Raw genomic sequence first — 13,179 nt, 5'->3', positions numbered from 1 at the left:
CCTGGATTAGTTTTTTTTTTGGTTGTTTAATATATATCTGCAATAGGCGGCCCAGGGGCTGAGTCGTTAGTGCGACGGCCTCACAGCTCTGGGGTCATATCCAGGTCGATCCTTGTTTGGAGCTTGCATGTTCTAACCGGGCCTGTGTGGGCTTTCTCCGGGTCCTCTGGTTTCCTCCCACATTCCAAAGACATGCATTGTAGGCTGATTGGACACTCTAAATTTTCCTCTAGGTATGTGTGTGAGCGTGAATGGTTGTTTGTCTCCTTGTGCCCTGCGATTGGCCGGCGTGTCCCCCCGAAGTCAGCTGGGATAGGATCCAGCACCCCCCGTGACCCTAGTGAGGATAAAGCGGTTCAGAAAATGAGATGAGATGAGATATAACTGTAATAATTGGTCACGTGCCGTTGAAATTATTGCTGACCACCACAATAATCTAAGACACGGCTCAGTCAAGTACATAGTATGTACTTCCATTTCCGTTTTAACCCTTTTACTGCCAACTGGAGAAAACACTGAGATTGAAATGAATTGGGCGCCCACTGCCATTAATGGCATTGAAAGATGAGCATCCCGAGCCATCGTTTGTTTACATGAACTGATGTGTAATGATATGTTGTTATCAATGGGTGACTGAAGGGCATATAAACGTGGTCTTTAAACGATTCTAACAAATGACATCACACAGAATCTCGTCGAGCCTACATATCCCATCTCCCCTTGCGGGCAGTTGGGAATAGACCAACATTTTGAGGGCAGTGTGGAAAATACTTGGCGGTAGATAAAATTCGAATACCATCGCAAAATATACATATCAACACAAGTATTTTTAAGAGTAAAAATATCCGATTGATTGAATTTCTATCTCAAAATAAGTCTCGCTCAAGGAATTTATTAGGCCTCCGAATGTAAAAGATGGTTGCGCCCGTAACGTGCACATGTTGCTGCTTTGCTTTTGCTTTCTGAAATACTAGTGAGGGGGGGCTCGCTTCAGCAAACCACCGGGCAGTCGAACCGTCCAGCGGAAAAACTCGCGCACGAAGAGCCCGCCACTGGGACACTTTCCTCCTTACCATTAACAGCGTCGTCATCTTATCACGCGGTTCGTCCGGACGATTCCTTTGGTACCAGCTCATTTTTAATACTACGGGCCAGGCAGAGTAATATCGGATGTGGTAAGTTGTGCACAGTTGTGTAAGCTTCTCGTCTCGTGAATGCTAGCCTGAGCTAAGCGGCTAACGTTAGCACACTAAACTGGCAAAAGTCATTGGGTGGCTAAATAGCTTCAAAAGCTAGGTGCAGGCACGCTAACAACTACGCAGTCGTCTTATCTGCGTTGTTGCTGGAACACAACATCAGTTCGGTTCCTCGCTACGACATATTCGCCGTGGCTTAAACTGTCTGTCGGGTGGACAGGCGAGCATTCCCTGTAGTTATTTATTCCCTGTGGAGGTTTCCCCGTGGTGTCTGGGAAACGATTTGCTGTTCAAATTGTATTTTGCTCAAATTATGCTCGTTCTCATTGTCATTTACATGGAGAGGGGTCTATTTCTATTCGAAATGCCCCCGATAGCTGGGTCAGCGATTAATTAGCACGTCGAGGTGTAATTCGAGTCGCGACATAGCGCCGAGCATCATCTCGAGCTTGCCAAGTTGGTCTTCTCGTGCCCTGTTTGCCATTTCCTACAGATCCCTGAAATGATGGCTTTATCGTGGCAACAAAAAAAGAGTCGACCGGGACCCTTGTAGACATGTGCACCCGAGAATGTGCGGCCCACACGCTCGTGAGCCTTTGTCATTCAGCCGGCAAGCAGGAACCCCCTCCCCCATGCTCTTCTTCAGCTAGGAACGCTCACCCTTAACCTTAATTAGGCCGATTCTCAGAATGCCTTTTACTTGGCTGAAATCCATTGTTTGCCGGAACTTTCAAGTTTTCGTCCCATGATTTTTTTTTTAAATCCACGAGCAGCCAAAGCGTGTGTGGTTTCTAGCTCCTTCAGTGCCATTGGCAATAATAGGCGTCCTATTCTCTTTTCATCCTCGTGCTGAGAATTCCAATTATTTGTCACTGGAAGACGACCCATCCATTCGAACGGGGAGGGTTGGTAGCGCGGACATGCAAGCACACTCTAGTTCAAATGGGTGGACGTCAATGGCTGTCCATGGCACTTTGCTGAAGAATTGAGTCTTTCTGGAAAAGTTACGACGTGTGGTGTGACCAATCGGCGCTGCAATTTATTATATTGTACAGTCGAGCACAAGTACACACAGCACTTTCCACGCGGCCGTGTCCGAAGGGGCGGGACGAGCGAGTCGCGCAGCCAATGGCGTGACGGCCTGCATCAGGAGTCGGCTTTCCTGTGGAATATTTGGCTTCCTGCGTCACGCCTCCACCGCCCCTTTCTCTCCATCTGCCATTTTGGTTTTGTTCCCGTCTGCAGTCGTAAAGCCAGCCCAGCCGCTATTGCGCTCAAGAGCTATTGGATTGCAAACACGTAGTGACTCGACATTCTAGCGCGAGCAGGCCAATCTTTTTTGGTTTCTTGTTTTTTTCCTCCAAGCCGTCTTCCCCCCCTCCCCTGTCGACATATTTCCGATCGCTGACACCGGAACGGAGCGGGTTCGCGTCGGAAAAGCCCCCCGGAAGGATTATTGGTAAGAAAGGAGAAATCAATGGGTCGCGAGCGAAGCGGTTAAGAGTCGATTTAGCGCACTTTTCAAGCACATTGTGCTCTTAACGCGAAGGTAGAAGCACATGGGCTCGGCTAAGATTTTGGCTCGCTGTCGTCCGGAGGCCGGCTGGAAGCTAGCTCCGGTAGCGAGCTGTTCGAGTAAGGAGCCGACCGAGGCCTAGAGGCCGAGGCTGTCTTTCCAATGGCGTTGCCTTGCCTCTTAACTTATTCATGTCGCCTGCCACTCCGTCCGCTTGGCAAAAGCGAGCGACTTAAGCGATTAGGTAGGCGCAGCCGGCCTGCACGAATCCTGACGCGCTTTCTGGGGCGTTGTATGACAGCTTTTGAATAGGCTTCTTCACGGCTTTTATCGTGTTGCGCAAACGAGCCAGCGTCAGGGAGCGTACAAGTCGTGCGGGGCACTTTCGTTTTCAGATCACATCCACTGTAATGCTAACCCGAACTTTCCATTTTCTACTGTATGCCAACTGGCTGCTACTTTTCTGGATTGTAAGAGGGTTCCAAAAACTGCTGAACACGGTAAAAGCTGCCTTCGCCCTCGTTGTGTGGTGGCGATGATAGCGACATACTGCGGACAAGTTTCTCTCTCGGGCGGTCGGTCAGGAAGATGCCTTTACGTATCTAATGAGCCCCATTAAACTGGTCCTTTCCGTTTGTCGATGTTTCCACTTCACATCCACATCTGCTCACGATTGTCAAGTGCAGCGAAGTTTCAATGATTCAGCGCTTTTTACTAAAACGGTGTCGCAGTTCCTCTTCCAAATCCAGGTCTCACACACTAAACAATAGCGCACCGTAAACAAGGAAGACCTGTCTCGGTGTATGAAAGCAGCACATAATGCTGCTATTCATAGCTCGTCCTAGGTTCAATGTGTCGTCTGGCAGATTTGTTGTTGGCTGAAAGCCAGCCCAGCTGCTCTCGAGATGAGAAATCCTTTCTCGCCCAAATGAAGCATTTAGGTGTCCGTCAAAATGAAGGAATCGCATCATCTGCGACTTTGTGCTAATCTTTCTCCATTGAAAATGATTTTTGTTTTTAAATGTTTGCCTGTGACTTGCTTGTCATTTACGGGAGGCTACTTTTTCTCCATTGAAAATGATTTTAATTCTAATTTTGGCAGATGTCCAGCTCGCCGCTGTCCAAGAAACGTCGCTTGTCAGGAACAGAGACGAAGACGGGATCCCACTGCTCCTCCTCAAACTCCGTCAGAACTGATCTGTCCCACACACCTGCCAACGTAAGCACACTTTCCCGAATGACTGCAGTCGCTGAGCACCTAAAAAAAAGCCTCATTACGCTCTGCGTCAGGTTACGCGAGTTATTGGACTTCTATTTAAAATCAGCGTGCTTCCGAAACATTGCGGCGGCATGCTTGACTTGCTACCAAAACTGCACTCAGTGTGGGAATAATATTCAAGATTTTCCTTGACATTTTGAAAATACTTCAGCAACATGTTTACAATTTGTTTAGCTTAAAATCTGTCAGCACTTTAAAATGTTTAATGTTTTACTTTGTGTGTTTAAAGAACTAGGCCACATTCAGACATTACATTAGTGACTAATTTCACCAGTCCGGCAAAGTAGCAGGCTATATTTGATTTATTTTATTTTTTCCACATTTCCTACCATTGAAATATGACTAAATTTTACTGATCCCTTTTATAGCATTGCCCTTTTTTATATTGGTGCCATTCTTTACTTGAGATTCTGTTGTTTCTTACAGGGCCCTTTTACCTCTTAAGATTGTTTGAGGAAATAATATTTTTAATGGCTTCTTTTTAATCTTCTGATTTGAAAAACGTATTAAAAGAAGTTCCAAACGGAACCATTGTCTTTAAGATATTATTTCCAAATCAAATTGGAAACCATGTTTCTGGAATCAGCCTCATGCCAAACATTCCCAATCCTAGAGACCTAGATTTCCTGGCAGCATATTCACTATTAAAAATTAATGTCATTTTTTTTTCTCAAAATCTCTTGGGCTTTTTCTTGCAGGGCATGGCAAAGAATGGCAATGATGCTGAGATTGATGAAGGCCTGTACTCCCGACAACTGTAAGCATTCCCTGATTTCTTTTTGTCCTTGTCAATTAAGGTTGTGTCATTATACCTCAATCCATACCACCATGTTTTTGAAAGAAAGTTGTAATATTCCATTACATTTTGTTATTATTGTATCAGGCAGTGGTCAAGTTCCGGCACTTGAAAATAAGAATAACATGAACGCATTCTATTTTTAATTATAATTATTTTTGTCAGCCATTCAAGAAAAATGCCACTTATCTGTGGAAACAGGTTTTGCTGACAAGGAGTGACAGGCAGACATTGTCTGTGCCAGAACGACAAACTTTTGTTATACTTTCACGGACAGTGCAAACAGAAGCGCTGTACAGGTCACAGGTCCTATGGTGACAATCCTCACTAGGGTCACGGGGGGGTGCTGGATCCTATCCCAGCTGACTTCGGGCCAGAGGCGGGGGACACGCTGAATTGGTGGCCAGGCAATCGCAGGGCACGGGAGACAAACAACCATTCACGCTCACACTCATACCTATGGGCAATTTAGAGTGTCCAATCAGCCTAACATGCATGTCTTTGGAATGTGGGAAGAAACCAGAATACCCAGAGAAAACCTGCGCATGCCCGGGGAGAACATGCAAACTCCACACTGGTGGACCGACCTGGATTTGAACCCAGGTCTCCCACTGTGAGGCTGACACGCTAACCACTCAGCCGCCGGGCCCATGTAGTCCAAAATTTAACATTGTAGTCTTTGACAAACAAAAATGTGATGTCCACACATGTGGACACCAGGTGATAGGAGGATAAATATTTGTCTGCAACTTCATTTTAAGAAAAGATAATGCTGGTTGTAATGTTACTAAAACATTTTGGGATTTATTTTACCTCATAGTGACAAGATGTATTGCGGTTTCAGGAACAATAAAAATGTTCAATAAGATGATTTAAAAGAAGAAAAAAATAGAATATAAGAGAAACATTTGGATAAGAGTGTAGTTATAACCTTTTTGCTGCATTAACCAAAAAACAAGTAATTCTGAAAGACACCAAAGGCACTTGTAGGTGATAGTGACCCCCCTATTCCCTCTCTAGGTACGTGTTGGGCCATGCTGCAATGAAGCGCATGCAAAACTCCAATGTACTCATCTCTGGTATGAGAGGTCTTGGAGTGGAGATTGCCAAGAATGTCATTTTAGGAGGAGTTCGAAGTGTCACTGTGCACGACCAAGGCGTCGCAGAATGGAGAGACCTGTCTTCCCAAGTGAGTATACACATGTATGCCGAGTTGCCTTGGTCAGTTGCTTTCTTTTTAAATTTGGCACTGTTATCGCCTATGAGTTACCTGTTGAACTGCTATGTAAAACTATGCAAATTCATTTGGGAACAATACGAGAATGCCTATACATATACAACAACCCAGTAATGATGCGCGTATCAAAATTGCAAAACTCCGAGTCATGATCCTGTATCGTGGTGTCAAACAATCGTAATTTGACACGTTCAAGTCAAGCTAAAACCAAATATTCACTCTTTGCTGGTAACTGGGCAATGAGCCAGGGCGAGATGTCAATAAATTGCGAGCTTGCAACCAACTTCACCATTACCCGGCCACCCTCATGGGGAGACGGTGTTTCCCCCCCACCCCCCTTTACTTTGTCAAGAGACAAGACATACTGCTTAATTTAAAAGAAAGCAGGTACTGCGAACCTCTCAATTACTCTGAAAAAACTGACCCCGATTTATCAGTGTGTGGCCTTGGCTTGAACCATAATCAAAGCCAGTTTTTCGACATCATTAAAAGGAGGCTTTCACTCTAATCATAAGAATCTCACTTAAAACGAATTTAGATTTCTTCTTTTGTTTTTTCTTACAGCTAGTGTTCTCCACATATTTAGAAGAGCTGGTAGAGTGCGTGTGTTGGTGTCTTTTTTACATTTGTTTATTTTTGCACTTAGTTTTATATTCGAGAGGAGGATTTGGGGAAGAACAGAGCAGAAGTGAGCCAGTCTCGCCTGGCTGAACTCAACAGCTACGTCCCTGTGGCGGCACATGTGGGTGCACTCACTGAAGACTTTTTGACAAAGTTCCAGGTATAAGCCTTGTTCAGAACTCATGAGGGCTAAGGAATGGACACATCAGAGTGGTAATGTTTATCAATCCATAACTCAGGTCGTAGTGTTGACCAACTCCACTCTCGATGAGCAGCAGAAAGTTGGCGAATTCTGCCACAGTAAAGGCATCAAGATCATCATTGCAGACACTCGAGGACTTTTTGGGTATGAGCCCCCGATTTCCTTCATCTTGGAGGTGTTTGGTGCTGTCTGACACATGTCTCCATTTGCAGCCAGCTGTTTTGCGACTTTGGAAAAGAGATGATTGTGTACGATACGAATGGAGAGCAGCCACTGAGCGCCATGATTTCTATGATCACAAAGGTTTGTCTATCAAATCTGCTTTGTTATGCTTTTTAGATATGATATCACAGCAAATTGTTTGCTCTAGGACAATCCAGGTGTTGCGACTTGCCTGGATGAGGCACGGCACGGATTTGAAAGTGGGGACTTTGTGACTTTCTCCGAGGTTCAGGGAATGAGCGAACTTAACGGCTGCCAAGCAGTTGAAATCAAAGTTCTGGGTACGGCTTATTTTCATTAGCGATATCCCTGTTGCCTTCTGAAAAACATCACTGGTATGGTGTTTGTCTGTGCAGGTCCCTACACATTCAGCATTGGTGACACAGCAGAATTTACAGATTATGTTAGAGGAGGAATTGTTTCTCAGGTCAAGATGCCGAAGAAATTCACTTTTGTAAGTTGATTTGATCAGAAATGTTTAAATCATGAAAAAAATTGGTAACACTGCTGATCCAATTGCACAATTGTTTTTTTATATTATTTATTTTTATATAAATATATATATATATATATATATACTGAAGTTGCTTAAGGTGTTTTACTTCAACGTGAAAATGTTATATTTATGAGTAAAAGGGCTGTCTTCTGAATATCTTTGTGGGTGTAGAAGTCAATTTCCTCTTCGATGGCTGAACCGGAGTTCGTAATGACAGACTTTGGCAAGTTTGAGCGACCGGGACAACTACATATTGGCTTTCAAGCGATCCATGCCTTCCAAAAAAAACACAGCCGCCTTCCTACTCCTTGGAACAAGGTAATTTACTTGTTAGTTGATCATCAGTTTGCTTTTTGTGTAATTGTGAAGACCTTTTTTTTCCCTTCCTAAGGCTTGGTTGCTTTAAGTGATTTTGATGGCTTTGCATTTCAGGCTGACGGTGAAGAAATGTTGTCACTGGCCAAGGAGCTAAACTCCGCTCAGTCCGGATCGGCTAAAGTAGAGCAACTAGATGAGGCACTCATCAAACAACTGTGCTATGTCGCTGCTGGCGACCTGGCTCCAGTCAATGCCTTTATTGGCGGTCTGGCGGCACAGGAAGTTATGAAGGTTAGCTAGGAACTGTTGTCATTTTTGAACTTGTAATGAAATATTTTTTATGATCCACATTTATTTGGGGTTTTCATTGTGTGCTTTGTTCTTTTAGGCATGCACAGGAAAATTTATGCCTATTATGCAGTGGTTGTACTTTGATGCATTGGAGTGCCTGGCAGAAGAGGAAGCAGTCGTCCTCACCGAGGAAGAGTGTGCCCCTGTATGTGTTATTAAATCCCAAGCAAATTTGGATTCGAACTATGGTGTAATACTAAGAAATGCTTTTTCTCCTAGAGGAACAGTCGATATGATGGACAGATTGCAGTATTTGGCACCAAGCTGCAGGATTTGCTTGCCAAGCAACGCTACTTCCTGGTGAGTGTGCCAGCCGTCAAGATTCAGCCCATTAGCATTAATGGCTTTCTTTTGCTATAACAGGGCAAAGAAGGGGGGAGTTTTATATAAGTGAGGAAGGAGGTCAGGCTCTGAAATTTTCAAAAGTTTGTTGCTTGGAAAAAGGCAAAAAGATTTCTGAATTAAATTTGTCCGACTTGATGTTTTCAAGGAGATACGACTTGGGTGCTTATACATGTATCAAAATAAATGGGTAGACCTTGTGATTTCCGGACCATTTTCTCGAACTAGGCTTTATAATTTTAGTTGAATAGCCCCTGTACCTTGCACTTAACGTAGCTAACTTTTTCAGGTTGGAGCTGGTGCCATTGGATGTGAGCTCTTGAAAAATTTTGCCATGATTGGCCTGGCTGGTGGCGAGGGTGAGGTTGTTGTCACAGATATGGACACTATAGAGAAGTCGAACCTGAACAGGCAGTTCCTCTTCAGACAATCAGATGTTACGGTAAACAGCTTTTTCTTCTATGACAGATCATTCCTTTTTTGAGCGTGCATCCTTTATACATGTCTGCTGTGCTTTGTCTTCTCAGTTCAGTTATTTATATGTTTCTGTTTCGGTTCGGTTTTGCATGAGATCAAAAATGATTATGAAATTATTCTGTCTGGAAAATAGAAAATGAAAAGTGACACAGCTGCAGCCGCAGTCAAACAGATGAACCCTTCCATCAAGATCACCGGTCACCAGAACAGGGTGGGTCCTGATACAGAGAGGGTCTATGACGACAACTTCTTTGAAAGCCTTGATGGAGTAGCCAATGCACTGGACAATGTTGATGCACGTAAGTGACAATTTTTTTTCGTCCTTACCTTCCAGTATTTCACATGCATTTCTCTATTCTGTGCAGGTTTATACATGGATAGGAGGTGTGTGTACTATCGTAAACCCTTACTAGAGTCTGGTACCCTGGGCACGAAAGGAAATGTCCAGGTCGTGATCCCTTTCCTCACAGAGTCTTACAGCTCTAGCCAAGATCCACCTGAGAAGTCCATCCCCATCTGTACCCTAAAAAACTTTCCAAATGCCATTGAGCATACACTGCAAGTGAGTAAGGATGCTTAATAGGAGCTCATGAGGGATAACAGTTTGTTCATTCATCTGGTCTCTTGTTCCTTTTAGTGGGCTCGCGATGAGTTTGAGGGCCTTTTCAAGCAGCCACAAACGAACTCCATGCAGTATCTCTCGTAAGTCAGCTTCTTTGTGCTTAGACAGTTTGTGCTGTGAGTTGTTAAATTTTCCCACCTTCTATAAGAGCACGTGTCCAAGCCAGTCCTGAAATTGCCGCCAGGTGCTGCTGGTTTCAGAAGAAACCTCATTGGTTAAACTGTCTATGCTGGGTCAGTTGGAACAAAAACCTGCACCCAGTGTGGCCCTTTGTGGAATAGTTTGGACACCCCTGTATAAGTGTGTTCATGTAGTTGTTGGAAGTCTTGCACGGAACCAGGCTCTTGAAGATTGCAAAACAATGCGTACAGGTCTCATTTTACTGATGAAAACTAAATAAAACTATACTGATTTGAAATGCCACGTAGAAATGAGAATGTGAGATGTTTGGATCAAAAAACAACAATGGCAGAGTGAAATGGGAAGAAGGGGGTACTGCTATTTTTTTTAATATGCATTGCAACTAAGTCTGTTGGTAAACACACCATGCTGTTTTTCAGAGATCCTAAATTCATGGAGCGCACCCTGAAACTTCCAGGTGATCAACCTGCCGATTTGCTGGAGGGAGTTTACAAGAGCCTGGTGACAGACTGCCCCCATAGTTTTGCCGATTGCGTAACCTGGGCACGCAACCACTGGCAGTGCCAATATAGTAACAACATCCGCCAGCTATTGCACAACTTTCCTCCAGATCAGGTCTCCATATTTACAGATGATGCCAATGATCCAATTAGTCAAAAAATAGCAGAGCAAGTTGTAATCGGTTACACTATTTAACATCAATTTATTTGCTTTCAGCTAACAAGCTCAGGCGCCCCCTTCTGGTCTGGTCCAAAGAGGTGTCCTCACGCCCTCGATTTCAGCACTAGCAACGTGAGACTGTTTGTTGAATCGGCTATCTTGAAGACATTCTTTCTTTTCAAGCAGCACATTCAGTCCAAAATTAAGGACATTGGTTTCTTTTGCAGGACCTGCACATAGACTATGTAATGGCTACAGCCAACTTATTTGCCCAGACGTATGGAATAGAAAGCTGCAACGATCGTGCAGCAATTGTCAAGATGTCACAAGAAGTAAAAGTGCCCGTCTTTACACCACGTTCAGGGGTGAAAATCCATGTTTCTGATCAAGAGCTACCAAATAGCAATTCATCTGTCGGTCAGTAATCGTGATCAGAAATCTTACAACTGTTGGAAAGTTGTTTTTAATGTCTTTTTTTATTTTTATAGATGACTCAAGACTAGAGGAGCTGAAAATGCTGCTGCCTCCACCAGAGTCTTCTCAGTTCAAACTTTGTGCTATTGACTTTGAAAAGGTACCCTTTCTCTTGTCATTGGTTTTACAACCGTTCTGCGGTGTTTTCTGTTGGTCGTTGGATCTGCTGATCTTTGCTCCAATTAATAGGATGACGATACCAACTTCCACATGGACTTTATAGTGGCGGCATCCAACCTGAGAGCAGAGAATTATGACATCCCGCCAACTGACAGACATAATGTGGGTGGCCTTATTGCAGAAACATTCGTACCACTGCTTTCTTATTTTAGACTGGATTATATCTGATTCTACTCTTCCACTCACCATCCAGAGCAAACTTATAGCTGGCAAAATTATTCCCGCCATTGCCACTACCACATCTGCCGTGGTGGGTCTGGTGTGCCTCGAGCTCCTCAAGATCGTGCAAGGACACAAAAAGCTGGAGTCCTTTAAGAACGGTTTCATGAATCTCTCCCTGCCGTTCTTTGCCTTTTCTGACCCCATCGCTGCTCCCAGGCATAAGGTAGGATTTCTGCACAAATTTATACTTAACATTTGTAGCTCACATGAAAAATATGTCCACTGTTAATTGGCTCCCATGATGATTCAGCCATGCTAATACCGATGCATCAGGCAAATTCTTCTGTCAGGATGCAAGTGAGTTCTACTGAACTTCTCACACTGAGGGTCTCAGTGTGTGCTGAGGAGACAATTTACCCGCCAAGTGTTGGCTGTGTGGCCGAATGAGGTGACCAATTGTCCCATATAGCTTTTTTTTTCTGAACAGTACTACGAAAACGAATGGACATTATGGGACCGTTTCGATGTCAGTGGAATGCAGCCCAATGGAAAGGAGATGACACTGGGGCAATTTTTGGATTATTTTAAAGTAAGGTTTGATCTAGGGTGTCAGTTTCTACTGGGTCGATTGCATCAAACTAAAATGATTTTGTTTTCTAGAATAATCATAAGTTGGAGATCACCATGCTTTCTCAGGGAGTGTCCATGCTCTACTCGTTCTTTATGCAGGCCGCCAAACTCGCAGAGAGGCTTGATCAACCGTAAGTAGAACTTCTTAAATCCTTTTTTATGTGGAAATGGCTGTGACGTCTACGGCGGCCAATGACTTGAGTGTAAAAGTATTGTATTGTGACAGCCTCCCTGATCCTCTCTTATGTGTTCTATAGGATGACTGAGATTGTGACCACCGTAACCAGGAAGAGGTTGGGTAAGCACGTCAAAGCTCTGGTGTTTGAGTTGTGCTGCAACGACTTGACGGGCGAAGACGTGGAAGTGCCGTACGTCAGATACACTATTCGCTGACCTCCAATTTGGAACCCACCTATGGGAGAACGGGGTTTACTGGAGGGGAGATGGTGTTTGTTCTTATGGGTCGAGGTCATTTTGCCGAATTGGGTGGTTCAGGTCCTCTATAGGATGAATCAATTTTTTTGTTTTGTTTTCATGGCCTGTGGTTTGTGCGAACCTGCGCCTCGGTGTACATAGCCCCATTGAGCTGACTCGCTGGTAGCTGCGTGTAATGTATCCACTTGTCCTCAGTACTTTGAGATGGGGCTATTGCAGGAGGCAGGAAGCCTGCAAATATTCTGGACATCCTGATGTCTCAAGGCTCAGTCAAAGTCTGAGTAAAGTTGAGACTCAGCAGTCCTTTACATGTTGCGACTGTCTCCCTTTTACATGTCTCAAAGAACCCCACTCCCTTCTACCCCCAAAATAAAATAAAATTTAAAGTAATCTATGTATTTTGTTCATTTGAGCGCACCACCTGTAATTCTACTATACCACTTTTTTTTTTAATTTTGTGACTGCCAGATCCAATTTCACCTCATTTGTTCCATCACAAAGTTAACCTTCTCGTCAAGTTGAATTGATAGTAGAGGGGGAGTTCAGGCATTTCACCTCAGTCAGCACTCGGTGGACTTTGTGGAGCACTTTTGCTCATGGAATCAGATTTCTCTATTTCATGTCTGTTCATTTTTTGTATTTTAATTTTCAGGGCTGAGTAGGGCTCACAACGTAGATGATAAACGTCTCTCTACCGTGTAAACTTAATGACATTACAGTGTTAAAACAAGGTAATGTATCTTTATGGGAGCACTTAGCTTGATAGTGAATAAATGTCAAATCATCAAATACTGACTTGTGCGTGATTTATTTTTTCCAAAC

General features: G+C 43.9%; 1 protein-coding gene and 1 non-coding gene across 3 annotated transcripts; both read left to right on the top strand.

Annotated features, from left to right (window-relative positions):
- Positions 1–916: 916 nt before the first annotated feature.
- On the top strand, positions 917–13,146 carry uba1 (ubiquitin-like modifier activating enzyme 1). 2 transcript variants are annotated; one of them, XM_077608400.1, is made up of 26 exons: positions 917–1,175; positions 3,815–3,931; positions 4,690–4,748; positions 5,808–5,976; positions 6,671–6,805; positions 6,885–6,991; positions 7,060–7,150; positions 7,218–7,350; positions 7,426–7,523; positions 7,737–7,883; positions 7,998–8,174; positions 8,272–8,379; positions 8,454–8,534; positions 8,866–9,018; positions 9,187–9,352; positions 9,419–9,615; positions 9,691–9,755; positions 10,236–10,431; positions 10,534–10,608; positions 10,704–10,893; positions 10,965–11,050; positions 11,140–11,232; positions 11,324–11,515; positions 11,780–11,881; positions 11,953–12,053; positions 12,180–13,146. In XM_077608400.1, the coding sequence occupies exons 2-26, from the start codon at positions 3,815–3,817 to the stop codon at positions 12,313–12,315; spliced, it is 3,174 nt and encodes a 1,057-aa protein (XP_077464526.1). In that variant the 5' UTR covers positions 917–1,175; the 3' UTR covers positions 12,316–13,146. The 2 variants fall into 2 exon arrangements, with proteins under 2 accessions (XP_077464526.1, XP_077464525.1); XM_077608399.1 differs by lacking the exon at positions 917–1,175 and adding an exon at positions 2,399–2,655.
- On the top strand, positions 11,586–11,682 carry LOC144087349 (small nucleolar RNA U6-53/MBII-28). Its single transcript, XR_013304702.1, has one exon. It is a non-coding gene; the product is annotated as a small nucleolar RNA U6-53/MBII-28 (small nucleolar RNA).
- Positions 13,147–13,179: the final 33 nt, after the last annotated feature.

Source organism: Stigmatopora argus, chromosome 1, assembly GCF_051989625.1.
Source record: "Stigmatopora argus isolate UIUO_Sarg chromosome 1, RoL_Sarg_1.0, whole genome shotgun sequence".
Taxonomy (NCBI): domain Eukaryota; kingdom Metazoa; phylum Chordata; class Actinopteri; order Syngnathiformes; family Syngnathidae; genus Stigmatopora; species Stigmatopora argus.
Note: the sequence above shows the minus strand (reverse complement) of the source record. Positions and strands in the feature narration are given on the sequence as shown.